Raw genomic sequence first — 26,062 nt, 5'->3', positions numbered from 1 at the left:
TTCACACAGGCTTCTTTACTAGTTATCTCTTGAATGATACAGAAATTATGTGTTTAATTTTGTTCAAAACTGTCCGTTGGGGGTTGGGGATTTGGCTCAGTGGTAGAGCGCTTGCCGGTCCCCAGCTCCAAAAAAAAAAAAAAAAAGAAAAAGAAAAAAAAACAAAAAAACTGTTCGTTGTTCTTTAAAAGTGGACTTTTAGGGGCTGGGGATTTAGCTCAGTGGTAGAGCACTTACCTAGGAAGCGCAAGGCCCTGGGTTCGGTCCCCAGCTCCGAAAAAAAGAACCAAAAAAAAAAAAAAAAGTGGACTTTTAGACTTAGCATTCTTCTCAAGTTTACAGTTTACTGTTCAAGTGGCCATTCAAACCTTTTATATGCTATATGCTTTTATATAGAGTTGCTAGGTTTCCAACTGCTGAATAAGAGGTTTTTATAGCCCTCTGATAGTCTTTATAAAATATGAAATAAAATGTTTATGAATTCTCCTTCCTTTGAGGTTTCCATTCATATTACATTTATGTGTATGTAGGCATCCACATTGTCACAGGACACACATGAAGGTCAAATGACAACCTGTCAAAGTCAGTTCTCTCCTACCGTGTGGGTTTCAGGGGCTGACCTCAGGTTATCAGTTTTGGTTATCAGGCTCCTTTACTCACTGAGCCACCTTGCCAGGTCCTGAATTATATGTTTAGAGACATTTCTGAAAACTCTTTGCTTAACACATTTTCTCCTATTTTTCTCTAAAAGTTTTTGACATATAGTATTTAGAACTAAGTCCTACTTTGAATTAATATTTAGATAGAAAGTAGGAAATGTCAGGAACAGTCAATCATTTAAGTAACATTTGTTAATAAGTCTGCATGTATTGCATCCACTGAATTTTCCTCTATAAAGGAAAAGAAATTCACTTTATCATGTGCAGATGCTGCTCTGCTAATCGACTTGTCTACCCACTCACCAATATAACACTACACTGATCCTTGGGGCTTTAGAGTACATTTAACATTTTTACTTAGAGTAAATCTGCTATCAGGTACTTTGTAGGTATTCTTTTTTCTTTTCTTTTCTTTCGGAGCTGAGGACCAAACCCAGGGCCTTTAGGCAAGCGCTCTACCACTGAGCTAAATCCCCAACCCCTATCAGGTACTTTGAAACTTCCAAATTACTTTTTTCAAAAGCATTTTTGGCAGGAGTGGAGAGAGGCTCAGTGGTTATGAGAACTTGCTGTTCTTGCAGAGGACTGGGATCTGGTCACTCATGACCATCCATAACTAGTTCCAAAGGACCCGATACCTTCTCCTGACCTCTATGGGCACCAGGTACTACACATGTACATTTACATATATGCAGTCAACAACACTCATACACATGATAAATGAACCTAATTTGTGTGTGTGCCTGTGTGTGTGTGTGTGTGTGTGTGTGTGTGTGTGTGTGTGTGTTTTCTCCCCAAGGTAGGGTCTTATTCTGTAGCTCTGGCTGTCCTGGAACTCACTATGAGGAGCAGTTTAGCTTTGAACTCAGTGATCATTTGCCTCACAAGTGCTAGATTAAACATGTCCACACTGTGTCCAGCTTAAATAAACCTAAAAAGGTTCTAAAGCAGTCATTTTGGCTATTCTAAGTCAGTCTTTTCACATCTGCATTTTAGAAACAGGTAACTGTAAGAGCACCATAAAGTGTCCTTCTGTGATTTCAATTGAGATCCCACTGAATCCACAGGTAAATTAACCCAAATAAGGGAAAGCTTCACAGTCTTGAGTTTTGGCGTTAACAGTATGTTTTGAACAGTCCTTATTTTTATTTATTCTGGGCTGTTTTATAATTCTCAGATTTAGGTACACTAAGTTTATGATTTATAATTCTTTCACTTTCTTTTTTGAATTGGTTTAATAAATGTTACTGCTCTAATTTTTGTTTTTCCACAGCAAGTAACAGCATGAAAAGACAACTGATTCTTGCACACTGATCTGCTGCCTGCTGCTCACAGCCCTGGCAGGCTCGTCCTTAGCTGTCTGCCTTGGTGAAGAGATGCCACAGCATTCTTCTACCTTGATGACCACAGCCTGCATAGATGACTTCATGGCCTCTGCAGTCTGCCCAATTCCATACCTCAGGACATTACAGCACAGCACTGAATGAGTATGGTGAGCAAAGACTGCCCTGCCTTTTCCATAACGTAAGGGTTTCTTTTCATTCAATTTTAAAAATGACATTAGTTGTATGTCCGTGCGCACACAGTCATATATTTGGAAGTGAATCAGAGCAGTTTGCAAGAGTCTGTTCTCTTCCTTCTGTCTCGTGGGTCTCAGAGATCAAACTCAAGGTAACAGGTTTGGCAGCAACTGTCCTCATCCACTGAGCCATCTTTCCCACCCACTGTTAAGGTTTCTTTTTCGGCTTTCACCACTAATTTAACAGCTGTGCCTTTTGAGGGGGTTGTAGTAGAAGGAGACTGATATCTTAAAATGTCAGACCAGGAAGTTCAATTTGTAAATGTCATACTGAATGACAACTCACTCAAATGTTTTTTCTGAATTCACTGATATGATCATATAATTTTTATTCTTTAGATTGCTAAAATGAGAAGATAGTGATTGAGTTTAAAACATTCAGTCAGCCTTACATTCCCAGGATTGTACCCAATTTATGAGATTATCCTTATGTATATGTAAATACCTATGTAAATCTATAGACATCAATATATGTATTTGTAAATTTCCATCTATCTATCTATCTATCTATCTATCTATCTATCTATCTATCTATCTATCTATGTATCTGGGGAGTATTGTGAGTATGTATGTGTGTTACTTTGTCAAATTTCTGTTGATAATTTTCTCATTTATGTCTGTAAATGGCCAGGTATTATAGCTCACATCTGTAAAGACAATACTTAAAGACGCTGAGGCTAAGGGACTGACACAAGTCTCCGATCAGCCTAGAGCATCTGCAGTCTTCATATCCTCTCTTGAAGTGTCTTTGTCTCAGTATGTCACAGTGTTCTCAAAATAACATGTTATTTCAAGAATACATATGATGTATAATTGGTCTAATTTATTCCTTAATCATTTGTAAAGTACATGGTGACAAAATTGGGCCTTTTGCTGTTGTTATTGTTAGAAATTAACTTAGTAAAATTTAAATAAACAAAGAACTTTGTGGTGGTTTAAACAGATAACAGCCCCCACCCTGCCGCTGGGGCTGGAAGGCTGGTCAAAGAGAGCAGCACGTTTGCAGGTGTGGCCTTGCTGGAGGAAGTACGCAGCTGCTGAGGCAGGCTGAGGTCTCCTGTGCTCAGGCTCTGCCCAGTGTGGCACTGCATTCCTTCTGCTACCTTGGGATCAAAGAGCTCTCAGCTCCTTCTCCAGAACTCTGTCTGCCAGCACTCTGTCATGTTTCCTGCCATGATGATTCTGGACTTAAATTCTGAACCTGTAAGGCAGTCCCGATTAAATGTTGTCCTTTATAAAAACTGTCATGGTCATGGTGTCTCTTCACAGCAGTAAAACCCTAACTAAAACTATAAGCGATGTATTTGTGGATTTGGGTAGTTTTGTACCTTTTAAAGGTTGCTTATTGCATTGCATTTTTTAATATAAAGGCATATAATTGTTCAAGAATACCCTCCATGTCACTACTGGCACTAGTTTTAAATAGTTTGTTTTTCTTAGTGAATGGCTTGTATATTTTATTGATCATTTTCGAGAACCAGCTCTTAAGTCATAAAGTATGGATACTTATTCACCCCCCTCTTTTATTTTTTAAACATAAGAAGTTCCTTATCTATGTAAGCCTTCCTCTTTGAATAAACAGGGTAAAGAGAAATGCACTGTCTCCTCTGTACAATACTTAAGGGAATATTTCATCTGGCACCTGAGAAACTCAGAAGTCCAGGTCTTTGGTGAACCAGCCTGCCTTTATTCTGGACTTGAAAGGTATCTTATAGTAAAGGCAAACGAAGCTCATTCCTGTTTATGATTAGATCTGTTTCAAGGACTGCCCCCCTCCCCCCATCCTTAACTACAACTGGTTCTGTACTGACTGTTCCAGGAATTGGCAGCCATGCCTCTGTTCCCAAAGGCATTAGAGCCGTCTGTTCTTACGATTATCTTATGACTACCTTGCATCATTACCGTCCCGTCTTTAGTTAGTGTGGCCATGCTGATGTGGAATCTTTGACATTAACAAGTCGTTAGGTTATACTACGCACAGCCCAGCTGTCCTAAGGAGAGAAGTTTCATCATAGTAGTTGAGCAGCAGCAGTACATCGTAGTAGAGCACAGGTCTGAGGCTAGCCTTGTGAGCAACCTGAGGCTGTTAAGACAATATCAGGAATTCCAAGAATGCAAAAGACCTGGGATGTTCCCTACCTGTGAAAGTACAGGTCTGCAGGAGAAGACTGGCCTTTTGTCTATGAAAGTAGCCCTCCCTTTTTACCTGGGCCTGATAAACCGACTGACCACAAGGCAGACGGGGACAAGGAGTCAGCTAATTACAACCCCACAGAACTCAGGTGGTCTCTTATGGTTTCCAGCTCTGTGACACTAGTGTCACTCAGGCAAAGTACAGAGGAAAAAAAAAAACCTGTCAGTGAAAAAAGTGAGGTCCCTTAAACTTTTCTGATACTGGAGATCCCTTACTCAGCAACCCTGGCCACCATTAAGCAAACAAACAGGAATACTATTCTAATTTCACATAATGTTACACAATAATGTATTCATTTCAAAAACGAAGAAAACTATTTAAAATTTTACAGTTGAAGGGAGATTCGGGGACTCTTTCCCTCTCATCCTGCAAAGGACCAGACACCTTCCCCATTAGGCTGTGAATTACTGAAGCAAAGTGCAGAGAGGCCACAACTGACAAAAGATGGACTTTATTTGTCTCTAAAACTCTCACAGGGATGTCAGAAAGAGAAACGCGGGATCTACTTCAGTATCTACTTTTTCAAAGACATCCTTAGTAATATAAAGTTTACCGCCACCTGTCTCATGACTGTACTTCAGATAAATCTGTTTTCCCCAACCCCCAACTAGAGGACTCAAGTGACAGGCAACTATAACCAGATATAGCAATGTGGAGTAATGTACAATTCACCTTCAGTCACCAAGAGATTGTGATCCTTGAAAGACAGGATAAAACATAACACCCACAAAACACTAAAGCTTGAAAGAACTCACAAAGAAAACAAAATCACATTTTCACAGTTTTGTTTTTTGTTTTGTTTTTTTTTTTTCGGAGCTGGGGACCGAACCCAGGGCCTTGCGCTCGCTAGGCAAGCGCTCTACCGCTGAGCTAAATCCCCAACTCCACAAAATCACATTTTAACTGTGGAAGGTTAAAGGATCTTCATAAAGATGCTAATGTCCTAAATTTCACTCCAAATAGAAATGTGGAGGAGGAACAGCAGACAGACAATGAAGATGACACTCCATGACATGACTTAAGTTAAATACATGAGTGGAATGTGGAAATTATTCTAGGTATCTGGACAGACCGGACTCTCTTATGCAATTCTTCATGATTTAGTAAAGAGCCTTTTCCAGTAGAGTCTGGGATCAGAGGGAAAGGTGGCTAAACGGAGACTTAGCTTTTGTTGGTGGCTTTGAAGACAAAGGGCACTCTTGACCACAGAATGTGGATGGCACAGAATGGTCTTGCAGACACTTTACAAACACGGTCCTGCCAATACCTCAGGTCCAGCCCTGCCTTTCGGTCACACAACTGTAAGCTATAAAATGTGTTGTTTTCAGGTAGTTTGTGGTAATTTACAACAGTTATAATGCATCTGTGCCTTCTGCTAGCTTAGAACTGCTGAGAAGCAAGCTCAAAGGACACTCTATTTTCAGTGAACATTCCACAATACACACTTCCTTGGCCTCTGACAAAGTGAATGAAGCCTTCTAGTGGTCCTTTCTTTATATGCATGGTTAAACTACTCTGCAGAGACCGATACTGCCAGGGACACTGAGGGAACTCAATGTCCAGACCTCACAGGTGTGGGGACGTCTCTGCCAACAGTCCCCACTGTCATCTCTGTGTATGATTTCCCTTTTACCATGTTCAAAATTATGTTTATTTCCTGGTTAACCTCCTCTTCACTGAAATAACTTATGTTCTGGGCTTTCTTATCAATCTGCATTGCTATGAGTAGGAATCTGCTGCACTACTTTTTTAAAAACGCAATGCCAAGTGAGATTCAATACAGCGACTAATCCGAAGTAAAAACTGCTAATTTCAAGTCAGTAATCTGTTTCTGTTTGAATTCGTGGTTATCATTTTTATTACTTTAATGTTTTCTCTCAAATAAAGGAAGAAGTATTGTTGAGACACTAGAGCAAACCGTGTCTGATGTGTAACATTCCTATATGAGGGCATATACTCTTCTCACTTTAGTTACTGGTACAGACCTACAAATGAATGGCTGCATATTCCAACCCTCTTCTCTACTCCTACAACACGCTCAGACACCTTTCAGCTAACACAGGCTTCAATCTGATCACAAGCTTTATAATACAGACAGTGGCAAGATGGTATGGATTTTGAATAAAATAAAAAATAAGGCTCAGAATGTTTTTAACTTTAAAGTATAAGGAGGGGTAGGGTGTGTGTGTGTGTGTGTGTGTGTGTGTGTGTGTGTGTGTGTGTAGGTCAGAATGTTTTTAACTTTAAAGTATAGGGAGGGGTAGGGTGTGTGTGTGTGTGTGTGTGTGTGTGTGTGTGTGTGTGTGTGTGTGTGTGTGTGTAGGTAGGTAGGTAGGTAATGATAAAGGCGAGAATTGCAAAGATCAGTGTTAAAACTATGGTAACAGAAACATTTTAAGTAAGCCAAAGAAAGGTTATGTAAAGTAGACAGTGCAACTTCCTGGCCTAGCTGCCCATACCCAGCAGGCAAACAGCTTAAACCAAAGGAGAAAACTTAGGCAGGCAGATTACTACGCCAGACTTATTCAACAGGGTTATTAAAACACTAGGCTTGTCATCAACATCAGCTGTTGTACTGAGCTACAAAATCAAGACATCACACTCAAGTTCTCCAAGGTGACTGAAAACCTCCAGCAATTTCCACAGAAAACCCCCGCACATATCCTATCCAACAGTACATCCTGCGTTTACTGAGTAAGCTTCACACTGCTCTAGGTAATGGATGTGATAACTTAGCTCCATGTAATGCGGTACCTTTCAAAGCTAGAGCAGACAATACTAGAGGATCCTCTGCTGAGCATTCCCATCATTTGGCTGTGGACAGCCTTTTACAAGCTGAGAATGAAAACTTTCTGTACTAGACCATGTGGAAACAAGTGGAACCAGAAGTTGTCAGGCACGGGGCAGTATTAAAGACTGAGAAAGAGAGCAAGGGTCAGAGTTGCCTCTTGAGAAACAATCTCTTCCAAGCAGGTTCTAAAGACTAATAAAGACTGATAGTAAATAATTTAAAATTTTAATTTTCATCTAATTACATCTCTAACTACTCCATAAAACGGCATTTCTGAGCCTGGAAATGATACTCTTCTTGTTCCATTCAAATACTAAGAGCCTTTCATCACCAGTGGCTTTTAAGATCTGCTTGGGCACTAACTATACACAACTGTATTCTCTAACACCACTGATTTTTAGGGTATATCCCCAATTAATAAATTTTCTGAAATTTACATACAAACATACAAACACAAAAAACAAATTAGGTTTCTGTCTGTTGAGCAAACTGCTTCAGCTCAGTGCATCAGCATTTTCTATGATGATGGGATGCAAAAATTAATGTCAAAGGTCACCCCAGCATCTGTTACACAGTATAAAGTATCTGAGTCCCTGATATAATTCTAAGTCCCTTACATGACTACATGAAAGTTTAAGGAATATAAGGAGGAAATTAAGGGAAGACCCAGAAAGTAAGTCTTCTCAATGGAGCAAAGCCACTATCTTAGGTCTTATCATTTAGTAACACAATTATATGACCAATTTGTCATCTTTAAACACCATCCATCAGGATAGGAAGCAAGGCTATGGACAAATGGCTGATTCCAGATCTACAACAAAGACATGGGTGAACCTAGAAGGAAGAAATCAACTAATCCTGGGTCATGTGAGTCAGTCAGTCCCATGGACTCATTAGGAAAGATGATTCAATGACTGTAAAATGCATCCTCACTTCAAGAGGTAAAATCAATAATTTCCACTATATCTATTCACAAAAACCAGGATTAAGCCTTTTAAAGTTGTCACACACCAACTGATTATTTTGAAACCTTATGAGAGGAAAAGAAGTAAACATTTATCTTGACATTTCTGTAAGAAAGCTGTGTTTGGGGGAAGTTTTTATTTAGATAGTTTGGCTAATTCAATGTAGAACAAAAGGCAAAATTAATTATTACCAATGTTGTAATTCCTAAAGAATACTGAATAAAAGGTGGCGACTGACTACTGGACATCAGAGCTGTTACTGAAAGGTTTGGTTTTGTTATGCTTTGTTTTACAATAAACAGGGCTGTTCTTCAAACCTGACATTGCTACACATCAGAAAACCCTACTCTGTCCAGGCTGATTTGAGGAATCACAGCACCACTAACAAACAGCCAGGCTGTGGGATCTAAGAAATTACAGAATACAAAAGCACACTGTTTATCAACACCAGGAGAGTGTAATTCTACAAAGTCAGAATTTGAGAAACTCTAGTGAACTCTCCAGCATGGTCAGTAAGTACATGGTACATCAGCATGGAGGTGGGTGTTAGCACAAACCTATCAGCCACATGCAATCTGTTGCTTATATCTGGATCCAGATTCAAGCCAAGCCATTTATAAGATCACAACGAAATCAGAAATGAAAAAGTAATTCATGGGCTGTAAGCGCCTGCAGGGCAATCATGAGGATGTGCTAAGGCATCCAGCACTTACACTAAAAAGCAAGCAACCAAAACTGCCTGGAGCAGCAGCCGTGCACACCTGTGACCCCAGCACTGGGAGGCTGTGGGCAGGCAGACCCTAGACAAGTGCTGTGCTCCAAGTTTAGCCAAAGATCCTGTCTCAAAAACATAAAGTAGAGAAGCAATTAAGAGACTCAGTGCCGACCTCTGACCCCACGTGCATATACATGCAAGCACCTACAAAAATTGTTTTGAAAAACCCCAGTATTGTTAGTGATAATATATATTCTACTAATGCTAAGCAAAATACTCTTATTTTCTACATCTATAAATAATCTGGGAGAAAAAGTAAAAACTAAGTGTCTGTAACTTAGTTCAAACAACCCCAGGGAAGAAAACAGTAGTCATAAGAAGAAGGGGTATAAAACAAACATGGAAAGAGGTTAGTAATCGGTACAACTGGTTAAAAGATCTCACTTTTACTTTGTGTGTCGGAGGGAGGGCAAATTTCACAGAAATCCATTATCTGCACACAATTTCCATCATAGCATAGAAAGCATTCTCCTCAACAATGGCATCGCACCTGCTCCGTATGTTTTCACATGGCTTTTCCAGACTCCATCCCACGCCAGTGAACTGATGCTCCTGCATCAGGGATCTAAGTCCTGAGGGAAGTGCACTCGTAGTTCAGCTAGCGAGGCCACTACTTACCCTGCGCTTGGAGGTGTCTCAGGGTCACTTCAGCTCTGGCTCTGGCTTCTCTCTGGGACTTAGTTAACAGTTTTCCTTCTTTTTTTAACCGTTCTTTTCTTTCTTTTTCTTTTTGCTTTTTCCTTTCTCTTTTTTCTTGTTCTAATCGTTCCTAAACAAGAGTACATGGCACATAAAAAATTACATTAGCTAAATGAACCATAAAGTTTAAAATAAACAACACAAGCTTGAAAGGTCTTAAAAATGCATGCAAAATATGCTGGGAGATTACCACTGAAAATATTTAAATATTATACATTATTCTTAAAGAAACATTAGGGCATGTTATTGGCAGTTAACACACAAGCAACTTGGGTCTGTCCCTGGGGAGATGAGGAAGGTTTCGTGTACCTCTTCCATCTCACTGTGTGATCAGAGCACGCAGTGTAACTAGGATGCCCGTACAAATATGCAGACCTCACAGAGAACGGACCTCAGGTAAACTCACGATCAGTATTTACAACTTCATGAAAAACATACCTCTTCTTTTCGTTTGGCTTCTAGTTCTTCAAGCCGCTTAATCCTTTCCTCCTCCTCTCTCTTCTGTCTCTCCTCCTCCTCTCTGAGCTTAGCCAAAGCTTCCTGGATAGCTTTAACAGTGGATTTGCTTGGGCCTTTCTTCTTCTCTTTTTCTTTATCATCTTTTTCTGTTTTCTTTTTCTTCTTATCTTTTTTCTTTTTGTCTCCTTCATTGTCATCTGCCCGAAAAATAAAGGCAAAGCACTCAACTTGATTTCTATGGCAGCAAACACACGCTAGCAGCTAGAATTCAAAGACCACCTTGGGGTAAGGCCTCTGCCACCCATTCTCAGAGCGTCGTGGATCAGTGTCCCGAGACCCTGTGCCTAGGACAGCTCATCGGACATCACAGTTGACCCGTGGGGCATCTGCCAGTACTACTGTCGGCCTGAGTCATCCTGATGAACACAGACTCTGTCAGCAGTAAAAAGGCAGCAGATGCTGTTTCAGGATCTCTGTCTGGTAATCACAGCACAGGTCTGAAATCCTAAAGAATCAGACTGCTCAAACCCACGTAGGTGCTGAAGCCATTTTATTTATGTTGGACAGGGATGGAAAAAGTGATGCCTAGAATATGGGGCTATGGGAACAGAATACAAAATATAACTGTACTTCAAAAACACTGAAGAAATAAAATTTGTGACACTCCTGTGATAGTGTTTCTCCTCAAAATTCAGAGAATAAAAATTTCAGTGGTCAAAAACTTGGGTCAATCTATTTTTTTACTAAAATCTTTCTAGTCTAAGAAAAAACTATTATTTTAGAAATCTAAATTGCCTGACCTTTAGATATATTTATTCTAAGAGAAAACAACCAGTACACGCCTTTAATCCCAGAGCTCAGAAGGCAGAGGCAGGTGGATCTCTGTGAGTTTGAGGCCTACAGAGTGAGTTCTAATACAGCGAAGACTACACAGAGAAACCCTGTCACAAAAAACAAAAACAAAACCAAAACAAAAGGGGTTGGGGATTTAGCTCAGTTCGGTCCCCAGCTCTGAAAAAAAGGAAAAAAAAAAAAAAAAGTAGAAAGCAATCAATTTCAATTACTGATCGATTTATTTCAATTACCAATAATTGATAAAAGAGGGGCCCAGTAACAAGACTCAGCAAGTAAAGGTGACAGCTACCAAGTGGGTAGCCCATGTTTGATCCCTGAAGCTGACATGGTAAGCTTTGAGCAGATTCCTAAAAGCTATCCTCTGGCCTCTCCCCATAAGGTGTGGCAAATGTATGCCCACACATACAAAGTGAATGAAACAAATTTGCTTTCTTTAAAGAGAAACAAAAACATACTTCCTGTCATTTAAGTGATGTAACTAATTTAGGTCTCTTATTCACTTTTTACTTTTATATTTCAAAGGTTAAGCTGGATTTTTTTTTTTTTTTTTTACAGAATTTAGTTAACATTTGGCGTGAATTTTAAGAGGGAAATTTCTTTGGCCACTTAGTCTTTATTAACAGCAAAACCAGTATTCATAATAAAACGTTATTAAATTTCTAATGTATAAATAAGTAGTGTGGTTAGTGGGTAAAGTGCTTGCCATGCAGGCATGAGGAATTCAGATCACATCCCCAGCAGTCACATAAAAGCCAGACCTGAGGGCACTGCTCACTGAGCAGCCAGCATCCCTGAAAAACTAGCTCTGCACTCCGTGAGAGTCAGACAGAGGCTATTCCGCATGCCCTGTCATCTCAGCATTGCATGGCGGCCTGTGCTTCTCTGTGCAGAGCTGAGGCAATGGCTTTAGTGTACCTATCTGTTACTGTTCTTATTCAACCCCTGCTCAGACAGTCATTTGGGTGAGACTTTCTGCACGTTGTTCCTGGCATTCCTGGGGGACCCAACCTCACAGCAAATCACGGAGAAAAACGAGGCCATTAATTTGAAAGAAAGCAAAGAGGGGTATACAGAAAAGCAATGGAGAAATGATGCAATCTTATAATCTCAAAAAATAAAGAAAAATAATTTTTTAAAAAAGTAAAATGGAAAAGCAACAGCAGAATTGGCCTCCAGCCTCCGTATCTGCATGAACAGGGAGGAACCTGCCCGCCTGTCCGCCCGCACTCACACACGCACGCACAATGCACGCACAGACACTCGCACACACAGACATTCACCCATGTGCATGAGGACAAGTCATAAGACAGTATCACAGCCAATGACCACAACTTTACTAAACATGAACCAGAGACTTCTGTGGCTATGACCCACCTTCCAGAGTTGCAGCAATGTCTCCTTTCTCTTCTGAGGCAGCACCTGCATCAGGAGTCCCTCTGAGCACCAACACCTCCTCGTCCGGTCTCTTCTGAGGCTCCCTCTGCTTACTCTGCTCCTTCCTGCCCTTCTCTAGCTCTTCTTTCTCTTTCACCTTTCGCAACTTTGCTTTCTCCTCTTCTCTCTTTTTCCTCTCACGCTCTTTCTTTTCTGCCTTCTTCTGGGCCACCGTCTTAATTTTGAAGGAAGAGTCATCGTCCTCATTCCCACTGTCTATGGTAGGAACTGACTTGTTCTTCTGATTTTTTTTCTGTCCTTTTCTGGACTGCAAAAATTCATCAGACTCACCACCACTTTCACCTGAGGAGTTTACTCTCGAACGTTCTTTACTTCTTTTGCTATTGTCTTCATCCTCTTCCGACCCATCCCGTTTTTTAGTTGATTTCTGGGCTTTTTTACCTTTTTTAGAAAGTTTATTAGGATCATCTGCATCCTCACTCCCAGAGAGGAGCACCTCTGAGTTAGGTCTGGCAGGCTTTTTTGATTTTGAATCTTTATCTTCCAATTCTTCACTATCATTCTCATCAAAACTTGTTTTCTTGCCTTTTTGTCCTTTCTTCTTTTTATCTTGTTTTGAGGCAGATTCTTCTTCATTGTTTTCTGTAGGCTAAAAAGTAGCCCTTGTTAGAAATGTCAACAGACCATCATTCGTAATGGGCCTCCTCAGTGTTGGGCGTCTCACTTAGTGCACACATCAATACCCTTTATGGAAATATGGTTGTCTTGTTTCACAAGAATATTAAAGTATGAGTCTGGAGAGATAGCTTAGTATTAGGAGCAATTATTGCCCTTGAAAAAGATCCAGACTCAGTTCCTGCAATCACATGCAGCTCACAACCATCTGCCACTCCAGCTCTAGAGGATCTAGAGGTCTGTCTGACCTCTGTAAGCCCCAGGCACACACATGGCACATGTACATATATGCAGGCAAAATACCATACACATAAACCAAAAATCTAAAATAGGAAAAAAAATCCAACCACAGAAAAGACACCGGTTTTATGCCTCACAATCCCCATATACCTCAAAATCCAAGAGCCCTGAAATAATGAAACCTACATAGAAAATCGAAGGTAGGGACACCATCATGGCCTCCAAGTGTACCAATTTTATCAACAGGCAATACATTAAGTGCCTCTAGATTTCTAAATAAAGTGTATTTCTGTCAATCAGGTATTAAAAAAAAATACCGTTTTTTTTTCCCTGAAAACTTAGTTCCTCCCTTTGAACTATTTTATAGAAACTATTAACATATCTACAACCCCAGTTTCCAAAGCAGGCAACTCCCAAATCATCACCAGGAGAGAAAGACGGCAGAGACAGGACGGACGCTCTCCCTCACCTTGACTGTAGCGGCATCTCTGTCAGCTCCGATGCCTTGGGCTTCCAGAGACAACTCCTCCAGCTCTCTCAGAATGTCGTTCTCACTAGAAGGGAAGTAGACACGATTGAAGCACTAGAAGCATTAGATGGCTGCAAAACTCAAGCTACAAACATATGACTGCATTAAAACATACTCAAAGTCTTGCTTCTTTTTCTCCTTTTTCTTCTTCCCCTTTCCCTTCTGAGGCTCCTGCTCCTTGGCAGCACCAGCTCCTTCTATTTCCGCAGCCAAGGCGCCCAAGTCAGTATCATCCTTGGTACTAAATGAAAACAGAGCAAACGTTACTCCACAGCCCGCAGGCTGCTGGTTAGTTCACTTACACAGATATTTCCTTGCTATTTTACACCCTTTCACATATTAGCAACACAGAAAAACACTCGAGTTCTCTCATCATAGCAGCTACCTACTTACCAAACTCTGTCTTCTTCCATAAAGAGCACTATGCCAAAACCAGAAGGTATGAATCAAAAGCCCTACCCCTAAAACAGACAAGCAAACAGCCTAGGCAGGGAAAGGGAAAAAATAACTTCCATAAGTAATGAACATCTATGCACGTGAACGAGAGCATGGGGGGGTGTACACACCTGAATAGTTATTTTTATAGAACACAAAGAACCAAAGTATAAAACAGGCTATCAGAAAATGTAAATACATAGACCCTTCTATATTTTCTCTTAGAACAACAGAAATTAGAGCATAGAAGAACTTTACAAACCAACTAGCCTACTGTCTAATTTTACTAGATGAGAAAATGAAACTACGCAAAGATCTGAATACCTTAAGGAAAGCATGACTATACACAAATTTACATGAGGTAAGTATGGTTCACTAAATAATACAAACACACACATGCACACAGGCACACACTCCCAAATCTACTACCAAACCTGCTGGCAATCTCTCACGTCTGATTCCAGTCTACAATGTCTCACGTATGTTATTTGGTAAAACCAAAGTCTCAGTCAAGTTAAAGCTACAGAAGCCAAAGTCAGTCATTCTGAAATGTACAAGTACAAAAAGTATGGTAAATTCATTTGAATTACATATTAAGACATCAAAAGATAGGGGCTGATGTAAAAACTAATCAAGTTTCCCCCCATCCACTTAATTCCCAGAAACGATGACTCTGAGACTATTAAAATGCCTGGGCCAGGGCTGGAGAGATGGCTCAGCGGTTAAGAGCACTGACTGCTCTTCCAGAGGTCCTGAGTTCAATTCCCAGCAACCACATGGTGGCTCACAACCATCTGTAAAGAGATCCGATCCCCTCTTCTGGTGTATCTGAAGACAGCTACAGTATATATATATATATATATATATATGTGTGTGTGTGTGTGTGTGTGTGTGTACACACACACACATATATATATATAAAATAAATAAATAAATCTTTTTTAAAAAAAATGCCTGTGCCATAAGCTTCGGCTTGTTCTCTAACCTATTATCCCTTTCATTCTAACCTGAGCTCACTACCTGCTGGTTTACTTTATATCCTCCCAGCATTCTGGGATCAATCTCCCACACCTCTATTTCCCAGCATTCTTTCTATCCCTGCCGAATGTCCCATCTCCTATTTTCTGCATCAGCTCATTGGCCATAAGCTTTTTTTGATAGGAGATGCTTATAAGAAATTCTCTCTACAGGCTGGAGAGATAGCTCAGCAGTCAGAGCCTGGCTGCTCTTGCAGAAGACCTGGATTCAACTTCCAGCACTTACATGGTCGCTCACAAGCATCTCTAACTCCCATTCCAAAAGAACCAATGCCCTTTTCTGGCCTCCTCTGACACTAAGCACACATGGGTTGTACAGACACACACCCAGGCACAACAACTATACACATACAATAAAATACTATTTTTAAAAAAGGCATCAAAAGATTTATGGAACAGAGGAACACCTTAGATATTGTTTAATCTGGTAAAGAGAACTAAAGAAAAATACATTAAGTGCTTCCTTACAATAAAAAGACTAACAAAATAGTGACAAATACCAAAATTAACCTCAAGAAACTTACTAGAGGATAGCAACTCTAAATCAAGAAATAAAGAAACTTAGTACTTTCATGAAAAGTTGAACAGAATTAAAATATTTGATACTCGATACCTGTATGTGACTCTGAACAGTGTGCACCACATCTACACCAGGGAGTGAAAAGCTTCCTGGAAAAGCAGCTTGAAAACAAGCAACACAGCAGGGAAGACATTAACTTGGCCAAGGGGGTGGATGGTACAGGGGCACACACAGTCCCAACTGCCGGGAAGCAGGGAACCCAGTGAGGGAGCTCCTGTACGTAATGTAGTCAGAACACAATGGGCACCTGACCTGTACTAACACAAGCAGGATGAAGATTCAAGCCAGATAAATAAATGTCAGGACTGACTCATTAACACTTAAAACTAGACATATATAAAAGGGAATAATCCAAGATGTTCAGGTCACATCAAGTAACAAGACCTAAGGCCAGCGCAGGCCTGACCAAGGGGAGCTCTAAAGGAACCTCTGTCAATATTCCACCCAACATTGCCTGAGAACTAAGAGAAAAGGGGAGGCTGCAGGCTTGCACTTCATCTCCAAAATATTTATCGACCCCATCAAAAGAATATGAGGGATCTTTGTTCTACAACCATCCCAGAGTATTCATCAGCAGACAGCCCTACCAGAGTATACATAACATTCTCATGGTATCAAGTCTAAAAGGCTTCTTTGGACTATTAAAAAAAAAGAGATAGCTTCTGAGTGCTTACTAAATAGCAAGCACTATTGTAGCCAACTGCTACATAGTAGATAGCCCTTCTCTCTTAACACTTTAAAATGCTGACTCCAGGCTTAAACATGATAAGCAACACGATATAAGGCATCCCACCAGTAAAAAGTCCAAACTTAACTACAGTGCCTTTCTAAAAAATTAGAAATAATTTAGCTTCTGATTTTTCAGTAAACTCAAGCGTGCTACATCCATCCAGTATATGACCAAGTCTTAATCTGAGTGTTTTCCAAAGTATTCTTTCAATATATAATGAAGATTAAACACAATGCCATACATCGTCAACCCTATTTTTACTTCTAAAACTTTAGATTTGCTATGTACAGTTCAGGCTGGCCTCAAACCTGTGATTCTCCTGTCTCAACTTCTTAAGTAGCTAGATGACAGGCATTGCCACATTTGGGTAACGTATATACAGAATATCAAACAACTTAGAATAGTCAATACAATACTAAAGAGAAAAGAATTCTCTACCTAATATTAAGACTTAAAATGAAGCTATCAAACCAGCATGGTATCAGGCAAAAAGATAAAAATTAAAAAAAGTACATTGACCAAAATAACAGCTTAGAAATAAACCTATACAAACCTAACTACCTAATCCATGACAAAGGGAAAAAAAAGGAAATTCAGCAAAAATTCTTCTCACCATTTATTGGTAATGTAGAAAAGAAGAAAACAAAACTTCAAAACACAAAATTTGTTTGTAACATTGAAGCTTAGTCATGAGGTTTTAGATAAAATACAAAAGGCACAGCCAGAAAAGAAAAATAACATAAGGCTGTATTAAAATGAAACACTTCTAAAGAAGATGCTATTAAAAATTGGGAACACAAAACACAAACTGTGAACAGTATTTACAAAATGCTATGCTATTAAACACTTATATCTAAAACACACAGAGAACTCGTAAATGCACTCAACTAAATACGGGCAGAGGATGGGAACAGTTACAGTGCCAAAAGACAAACTAGTTGCAAACAATATAAATGATCATAAAGCTCAGTAAAATGGAATTTAGACAAGGAGATGGGGGGTTGGGGATTTAGCTCAGTGGTAGAGCGCTTGCCTAGCAAGCACAAGGCCCTGGGTTCGGTCCCCAGCTCAAAAAAAAAAAAAAAAAAAAAAAAGACAAGGAGATGAAGTTCTACATCTATTCCAAAGCTAAGATCCAAGTAACTGAGAGAATCAGACGCTGATGAAAACACAAAAGTGAGAACAGACACAGACAAGCCTGAAGCGTCGTCTAATGGCAGAAAGGAATGGGTTAAACAAAGCCAGGTGTGGACAAAGAGCTCCAGCCACCACTGAAAACAGTAAATTAGTTAACCATTCACAGGGTTAAACTGTGAGTCAGGGATGTAGAGTAGCTCAGTGGCTGTGAGCATGCTCTGCCTACTGTAAGACCTCAGATCTGATCCCCAGGACTACAAAACAATAAAGAAATCTGACTTACAAGACAAATAAAACAATAGCCACTGACTAGTTCACGCTGAAATAAACAAATGGATGAATGAGGAAGAAACGAAGGCTAAAAGTATACAGAACTCCACCCACATCTGGGGTAGAACATAAATTCCCACTCCTTACACTGTGGTCGTATACAGTGACATCCTTCTACAGACTAAAGATGGAAAGGTCAAAGGACATCCTCACAGAGCAGAAGCCTGACCAAGACTACCTTGGTCAGATCAACAAGATACTGAAAGCTGATGAACTATCATAGATAAAATGAGCCTAAAGAAAAATTTACCATAGAACATGTGGTACATATTTAAAAGTCAGTAAAATCATAAGAAATCTAAGCAGACTCAGCATTACAGTTAATTCATACCAGTTTCTTAATTGTAACAAGTGCATTGTGCTGATATGTTAATAAGATATGGTGGTTTGAATAAAAATGACCCCCATAGACTCACACCTTTGAATACTGGTCTGCAGTTAGTAGAACTGTTTGGGAAAGATTAGACCTTACTGGAGGTGTTTCAGTGGGTGCAGGCCTGGGGCTTCAATTTGCAGTGTTCTAAGTTCAGAGAGTGATTGTTCCAATGTAATTACTGCACAGGGAAAGCCGGGGCTGGATAAACAGAATTTGTACTTAATACTGAAGTTAAGTTTTAACATTTTTATTTTTAACTATGTGTATATCTGTATCTCTGTGTGCCAGTATGTGCATATGTGTGTAGATGCACACAGAGACCAAAAGAGGTGCTGGATCCCTTGGGGCTGATAGGTATTTATGAGACAGTCAGAATGTGTGCTGGGAACTTAGCTTAGGGCCTCGGGAAGAGCAGTGTGCAGTCCGCTCCCTGAAAGGTACCTGGAGAAAGCAAAGCTATCCTGCCATTTAGATCTACTCCAAGGCAGATCAAATATTAAATTTAACAAAGCATGCACATAAATTATGTTAAAAACCATAAAATGCTGAGAGAAATCATTATTTCTTGATAGAAGGCTCTACCAAAAAACAAACAAACAAAACAAAAAAACAAAAAACACTAACAAAAAAATTCTCTCCAATACTACACATAGGCTTAATGAAAACCCAAGAAGGATTTTTAAGATATGGCTAGTACAGAAAACCATAAAATTTATATGAGAAGGCAAAAGACTTAGAATAGTTAAGAGAACATTATTCTGGGTTTTGTTGGTTGGTTGGGGTTTTTTTGTTTGTTTGTTTGTTTGTTTGTTTTATGTGTGTGAGAAAATAAGGTGGGAGGCACCATTTTGCCAAATGACAAAATGAGCTGACGAAAATATCCAAAACTGCACTGGGGCACTGATAAAACACAAATGCCTGGACCAGAGGGAAGAAACAAAAACAGCCTCCATAGAAGCAGCCTGCACACAAGTGTGCTCACCCTCTTGTACAGAGGACAAAGGCCATTCACAGGGAAGCTAACCGTCCCACAACTGAGGAGGAGGTGCAAATGACCAGCCTCAAACACAAGAATAGTAATCTCTGTATGAGGCACACTGTAAACTTAACAACAGAACCTCTGCAGAATAGAGGAAATAAATTGAAGCTCATGAGAATTAAAAGCTCTTGCAGTTGGAAAGACCATAAAAGTAGCCTGAAGAAAACAAGCCCCAGAGTCCGGTAGGAGATGGAAAAGTACTTATCTAAAAAGGATAATTCTGCATATGTTCTCTAAAAACATCCAAAACTCATCCGCAAAAACAACAATAATCCAATGAAAATCAGCAAAAAGTATAAAAAGACATTCTACCAAAGAGGATATACAGGTGACAAATTAAAGACACTCTATAGTAGTCATTGGGCAATGTGCACCAATCAGAATGCCACATGCCAACATGGTAACAGGTTACCAGAGGATATGGACAGGCAGACGTGGGGTATGCAGGGGGAGTTGGTGCTGTAACACACATAATATAACCAGTCCAACACTGAAGCGCTCTGTTATCTTAACTGTGGTACTGGACACACAAATCTCCAGACATAAATGATAATGTACACCGCAGTAAACACACATGAGAGTGCAAATGACACCAAGCACATGACCATGACCAGTGGCTTTAATCAGTACCAACTGTGCCATTGTGACACAGCTTTAAGATTATCACGACAAACTAGGACCCTGATTTCTATCATTTCTTACAAGTGCACATGACTCTTAACAATCTCCAAGCAAAAGATTAATTCTTTAGACAGAATAAATTAACACTATTAACAAAATGAAAGTCGAAAGAATGATTTGCTATATAAATACATGAAAGACTGTCAATAATTCCTAAGCTTCCTACGAGCCTTTAAGATGCAAAAATGCTTCTTTGTCAAAGATCAAGTGACCATAGATGTGTGGGTTCATTTCTGAGTCTTCAATTCTATCCCACTGATCTACTTGCCTGACTCTTTACCGATACCATACAGTCTTTCATCACTATTGCTCTGTAATACAGCTTGAGATTAGGGATGGTGATTCTCCCAGAAGTTCTTTTATTGTTGAGAATAGTTTTCACTATCCTGGGTTTTTTGTTATTCCAAATGAATTTCCAAATTGCTTTCTAACTCTATGAAGAATTGAGTTGGAATTTTGATGGGGATTGCTTTGAATCTGTCGATTGCTTTCAGCAAGATGGCCATTTTTACTATATTAATCCTGCCAATCCATGAGCATGGAAGATCTTTCCATCTTCTGAGATTTTTGATTCCTTTCTTCAGAGACTTGAAGTTGATATACAGATCTTTCACTTGCTTGGTTAGAGTCACATGGAGGTATTTTATGTTACTTATGACTATTGTGAAAGGTGTTGTTTCCCTAATTTCTTTTCTTTTTTTTTTTTTTTTTTTTTTTGGTTCTTTTTTTCGGAGCTGGGGACCGAACCCAGGGCCTTGCGCTTCCTAGGTAAGCGCTCTACCACTGAGCTAAATCCCCAGCCTCCCCTAATTTCTTTCTCAGCCTGTTTATCCTTTGAGTAGAGGAAGGCTGCTAATTGGTTAATTTTATATCCAGCCACTTTGCTGAAGTTGTTTATCAGCTGTAGGAGTTCTTTGGTGGAATTTTTGGGGTCACTTAAGTATACTATCTTATCACCTGCAAATAGTGATATTTTGGCTTCTTCCTTTCCCATTTGTATCCCTTTGACCTCCTTTTGTTGCCTAATTGCTCTGACTAGAATTTCGAGTACTATATTGAATAGATTGGCAGTCTTATCTAGTCCCCGATTTTAGTGTGATTGCTTCAAGTTTCTCTCCATTTAGTTTGATGTTGGCTACTGGTTTGCTGTATATTGCTTTTATTTACTATGTTTAGGTATAGGCCTTGAATTCCTGATCTTCCCAGGACTTTAATCAAGAGGGGGTATTGAATTTTGTCAAGTGCTTTCTCAGCATCTAATGAGCCTGGCAAATACAAAGGCGGATGCTTGCAGCCAAACACCAGACTGAGTACAGGGTCCCCAATGGAGGAGTTAGAGAAAGGACTGAAGGAGCTGAAGGAGTTTGCAACCACATAGGAAGAACAACAATATCAACCAATATCAACCAACCCCAGAGCTCCCAGGGACTAAACCACCAACCAAAGAGTACACACGGAGGGATCCATGACTCCAGCCACATGTAGCAGAGGATGGGCCTTGTCGGACATCAATGGGAGGAAAGGCCTTTGGTTCTGTCAAGGCTCCATGCCCCAATGCAGGGGAATGCCAGGGTAGGTAAGCAAGAGGGAGTGGGTGGGTAGGTGGGGGAGTGAACTTATAGAAGCAGGGGGAGGGGGAGTGGGATAGGAGGTTTCTAGAGGGAAAACCAGGAAAGGGGATTAACATTTGAATATATATAAATAAAGAAAATATCCAATAAAAGAAAAAATTGTAAATATGCCCAATAAACACACAAGAAGATGGTCAGTATTACAGAACAATAAAATATAAGCTAAAACTACGCTGAGGTGTGGCCACTTCCCATCTTCTAGAGTAACTAAGAAAAGTAAGAACAAGGAAGGCAAGCACTGATAGGACCAGAGTAGCTGACACTCACCTGCCCCCATAGGCTAAGCAGAAGTAGCATAGTCAAATTGGGAAGAGACAGTTTGAAGGCCTCTTAAAGCTACATGCAAGTAGGCATCCTCTCGGTCTCCTACCTACTCTCCCCTTTCCCCTCCCCCTTCCCCCTCTCCCATCCTCATTCCCTCCCTTACCTCTTACCATATGACCCAGCAAGCTTACTCCTAGGTATTAACCAGAGAAATCATTATGTGTCCACACAAAGACTTGTACTCAAATGTTTAATTTTATTCATAATCATGAAAAGCTACAAACAACCCAAATACCTGTAAGGTAGTTTAAAAACAGCCAAGAACCACCCAACAGAGTATCACACGGTGAAAGGGGGCAGGAATGATGAAGCATGCTAGCACACAGTCACTACACTAAACAACCCAGTCAGGAAACACAGCCTCCAAGTATCACTAAACCTAACGCATCTCCAGATAGGGAAAGCTTGACAACACTAGGCACAGGGTGCAGCTCAGTGATAAGCTCACTTGCCAGCATGCGTGAGGCTCCAGGTTTGATTCCTAGAACTTGGCAGGAGGTGAAGAACACAGCTACAGTGTCTCCCAGACAAAGCCTTCTGTAGGGAGAAGGATCACTTACCAACGTCCTAAGCAAATGGTCTACTTACTCACAAGGACATAACCTTAACCCATTGACTGCACACTTGAAATCTGTGCATTTCATGTTACTTACACCTCAAGAAGTGTGTGTGTGCTCAATTTCAATTTCCAGAGTATAAAAACCATAAAGAATCAAGTTAGAGAACATACTTAACGGTTAAAACAGTTAAAACTAAAAGTACATAAGCCCAAAAATCATTTATTCATTTTTTAACTTATAACAATACCTAGTCTTTTACATTAACAATATAACCTGTAGTTAAAATCATGCTACTATGGAAAAAATTTTAAGACATTTTTTTACTATAAATATATAATTTATTTTTACTTTATGCCCATTACAGTTAAGTATGAGCTGTCAGGTGAGTGATGGGAAATTGAACCTGAGTCTTCTGGAAGAGTAGCCAGCGCTCTTAACCTCGGAGCCATCTCTCCAGCCCCAAGACATAGTTCTTAATAATGTTTGTAAGCATGCACTCAGCATTGGTATTTGGTATTTCTCCTTGCTCCACATGCTCCTTTTCTTTCTTTTTTTTTTTTTGGTTCTTTTTTTCGGAGCTGGGGATCGAACCCAGGGCCTTGCGCTTCCTACCACTACCACTTTCTACCACGAGCTAAATCCCCAACCCCGCTCCTTTTCATTGTAGATCTCCATAGGGGTTATTACTAATAACCAAAACCACTAGCAACAGTAATATAAAAATATTGCAGTTAAGATATATACACATTTAGAGACCAGTATAACAACTTCCCTTTCAAGGAAACAAGGTCTCTGTCTGGCCTGGAAGTCTCAGAGACTGCTCGCCTCTGCCTCCTGAATGCTAGAATTAAAGGCATGCACCTAACTAAGTATAAAGCCTTTTAAACAGTTTACAAATAATATTTAAGGCAAAGTAATAAAAGTAAATTTTTTCAAATATGTCTCATCAATTCAAAACTTGGGAGATTCATTTAATGATGTGCACTTTATACTGAAAGATTGTCTAATGTATGTGAAGTTAAATAAGAAACAAGAGATTAATTTCTTTACAAATTATTCTTAAATTAACTTAAACCCCTAAGATTTCTAAGAATCTCATGTCAGCCTCTCTTCTCTTCTGCTACTTTATCCATTGTAGATATTTTAAAACCTGGTTCAAAGGCAAGGCACAGTGGTACACATCTGTTATCCAAGCACTTGCAACAATCAGGAGTTCAAGGAAGAAGATATAGTTCAAGACCAAGGTAAGCAACAAAACTGTCTCAAAAACAAAACAAAACAAAACAAAACAAAAACCCCAAGTAACAACAATGCTCAAACTTTCTCTGATGCTCTGTGGTGGCCTGAATGAGAATGACCCCCATATGCTCAAGTATTTGAATGCATAGACCCCAATTAAATGAACTGTTTGGTAAAGATTAAGAGATGTGGCCCTTCTGGAGATGTGACCTTGCTGAAAGAGGTGTGTCACTGTGAACCGGTTGTCAGGTTTCAAAAGCCCATGTTCAGCCGCGTGTGTGCATGTGTCTGTCTGTCTGTGACCTCCCCATTGCCTGTGGGTCAGAATATGAGTCTCCCAGCTACTGTTCCAGCACAGTAGCTGCCTCCCACCATGAAGATAATGGATTAACCCTCTGGAACTGTAAGCAAGCCCACAAATATGCTTTCTTTATAAAAGCTGCCTTGATCATATTGTCTCTTCACAGCTTTAGGAGAATGACTGAGCCATGCTCTCAGGTAAAAACTTAGTGACTGCGTATCAATAGAACACGACAGAAATAATGTTAAAGAGTTTCTAGGCCAAGGCCTTAAGGCCAGTTTCTCCTGTCTCTTTGCTCTCTGCCAAGGTAATGTGAATGCTCAAGTGACACCAAGAGTTCAAGTTAAGGTTCCAATGGCAAGTCCAGAGCAGGCTCCAAAGAAGAGCTATTATCCACCACCAGAAAAGGTGAAATTTTTCAAAAAGTAAGCTTAAGGATGACTCCATTACAGCTACCATGACTGTAATCACAGAAGACAGCCAGGAAACCCATCTAAGTATACTAATGCCCAGGACTACAAAAAAGTGATAATTGTTATTAAGCCCTTTAAGTTTGAGATGGTTTGTTAGGACAGATGGTGTGTATACTAATTTCCTCTGAGATTAAAACATTCTATCATTTAAGGTGGCTTCTTAAGCAAAGAAAACAACTCAAATAGCTTTAGGAAGTCCCCGAAACTGACCAGACTCACAAGTCAGACTCCTCACACTCATCCCCACGATCAGTTAGCAATAAAGGGCCTAGTCACTCACAGACTAGCCAAACTGCGAAGTAGACTGTGAGACCAGACCTGGAAGAAACAGAAACTAGCCAAGCTGCCTGGAAGTTTAGACCAACTGAGCCACCTAGAAAGAATATTCTCCATCCACTGAGTTGTCTGCAGGCTGTGCAATATACTGCTCCAGGTTCCTCCCCTTTATGAGCTATCACCCAAGCTGAGGTGGGGTAAGTAACCCCAATATAATTCATTGTTTCACCAAGTTGGACTTAGTGGTATCTGTACTTTGATCTTTCATGAGCTCTGTATTTGAGATGAATAGACATGTGCCTTCACAGGAAGTCTTGTCTTACAGTAACACAACAATAATTGGGACAGTCCTACATTTCTTTCTATTCCTAACCTGAAGAAATGCCAAGCATGTTGATAGAAGGAAACAAAATCCAAACACTCCTTCATCTATCCACCACTTCCCAAAATCCCAAAGTGGCAAGGATATGGAAGGCCAGACTAAAGCCTGTTGCTGTCACTGCCTCTTTTTAACTCTATTTTGCTCTGTTTCTCTCTCCTTGAATACTTTAAGCAAAAGCAACATCCAAAAAAGAAAAGGCAGGAAGAGAAAGCCTACTCTTTACCCATTAACTCAACAGCTCCAGTATCAAAAGACAAACTGGAACATTTGCTCCCTCCCTTTTGACATTTCTACGGCTTCTCCTTATTCCTGTTCACCAGCCACACCATACCTAAGACCTGAACAAAAAGCCCAGAACTCACTGTTCCGCACTAGCTCCCACTGCTTTCCTACCAATCCCAACAGGTCTTATTCCCAACTATGCTGTCAACAGATCTATCTCCAGTACTAGAACCCCTCAGTAAACTAAGAGTTATGTATTTGCACAACAAACACACAGAATCAGCCCTCCCTCCCAACTTAACAATGTCCTTATGATGAGGTAACACCTTTATAGAAACCCCATCACCATTACAACGCACAGTGCAAAAGGACTAAGGATCCTTATTCCCTCTACAAAACACAGACTCATGTTTATTGTGTTTTTACTTGTGCATATGTTTATCTGTGAGTTGTATGTCACATCCATGTATTTATCTGTTAGCACCTGAAACAGC

The 26,062-nt window shown here is 40.0% G+C and overlaps 1 protein-coding gene across 1 annotated transcript in view; it reads right to left on the bottom strand.

Annotated features, from left to right (window-relative positions):
• Eif5b (eukaryotic translation initiation factor 5B) overlaps positions 1-26,062 on the bottom strand; it is a 54,584-nt gene that overhangs the window by 17,967 nt on the left and 10,555 nt on the right. Inside the window, exons 2-6 of the mRNA NM_001110141.1 lie at positions 13,931-14,056; positions 13,756-13,840; positions 12,351-13,020; positions 10,101-10,318; positions 9,582-9,732 (exon numbers count right to left, since the gene is read on the bottom strand). Of these exons, the coding sequence (NP_001103611.1) occupies positions 9,582-9,732; positions 10,101-10,318; positions 12,351-13,020; positions 13,756-13,840; positions 13,931-14,056 (1,250 nt within the window). The remainder of the gene's footprint in view (positions 1-9,581; positions 9,733-10,100; positions 10,319-12,350; positions 13,021-13,755; positions 13,841-13,930; positions 14,057-26,062) is intronic.

The sequence above is a fragment of the Rattus norvegicus genome, chromosome 9 (assembly GCF_036323735.1).
Source record: "Rattus norvegicus strain BN/NHsdMcwi chromosome 9, GRCr8, whole genome shotgun sequence".
Taxonomy (NCBI): Eukaryota; Metazoa; Chordata; class Mammalia; order Rodentia; family Muridae; genus Rattus; species Rattus norvegicus.
This window is presented reverse-complemented; position numbering and strand designations above follow the sequence as displayed.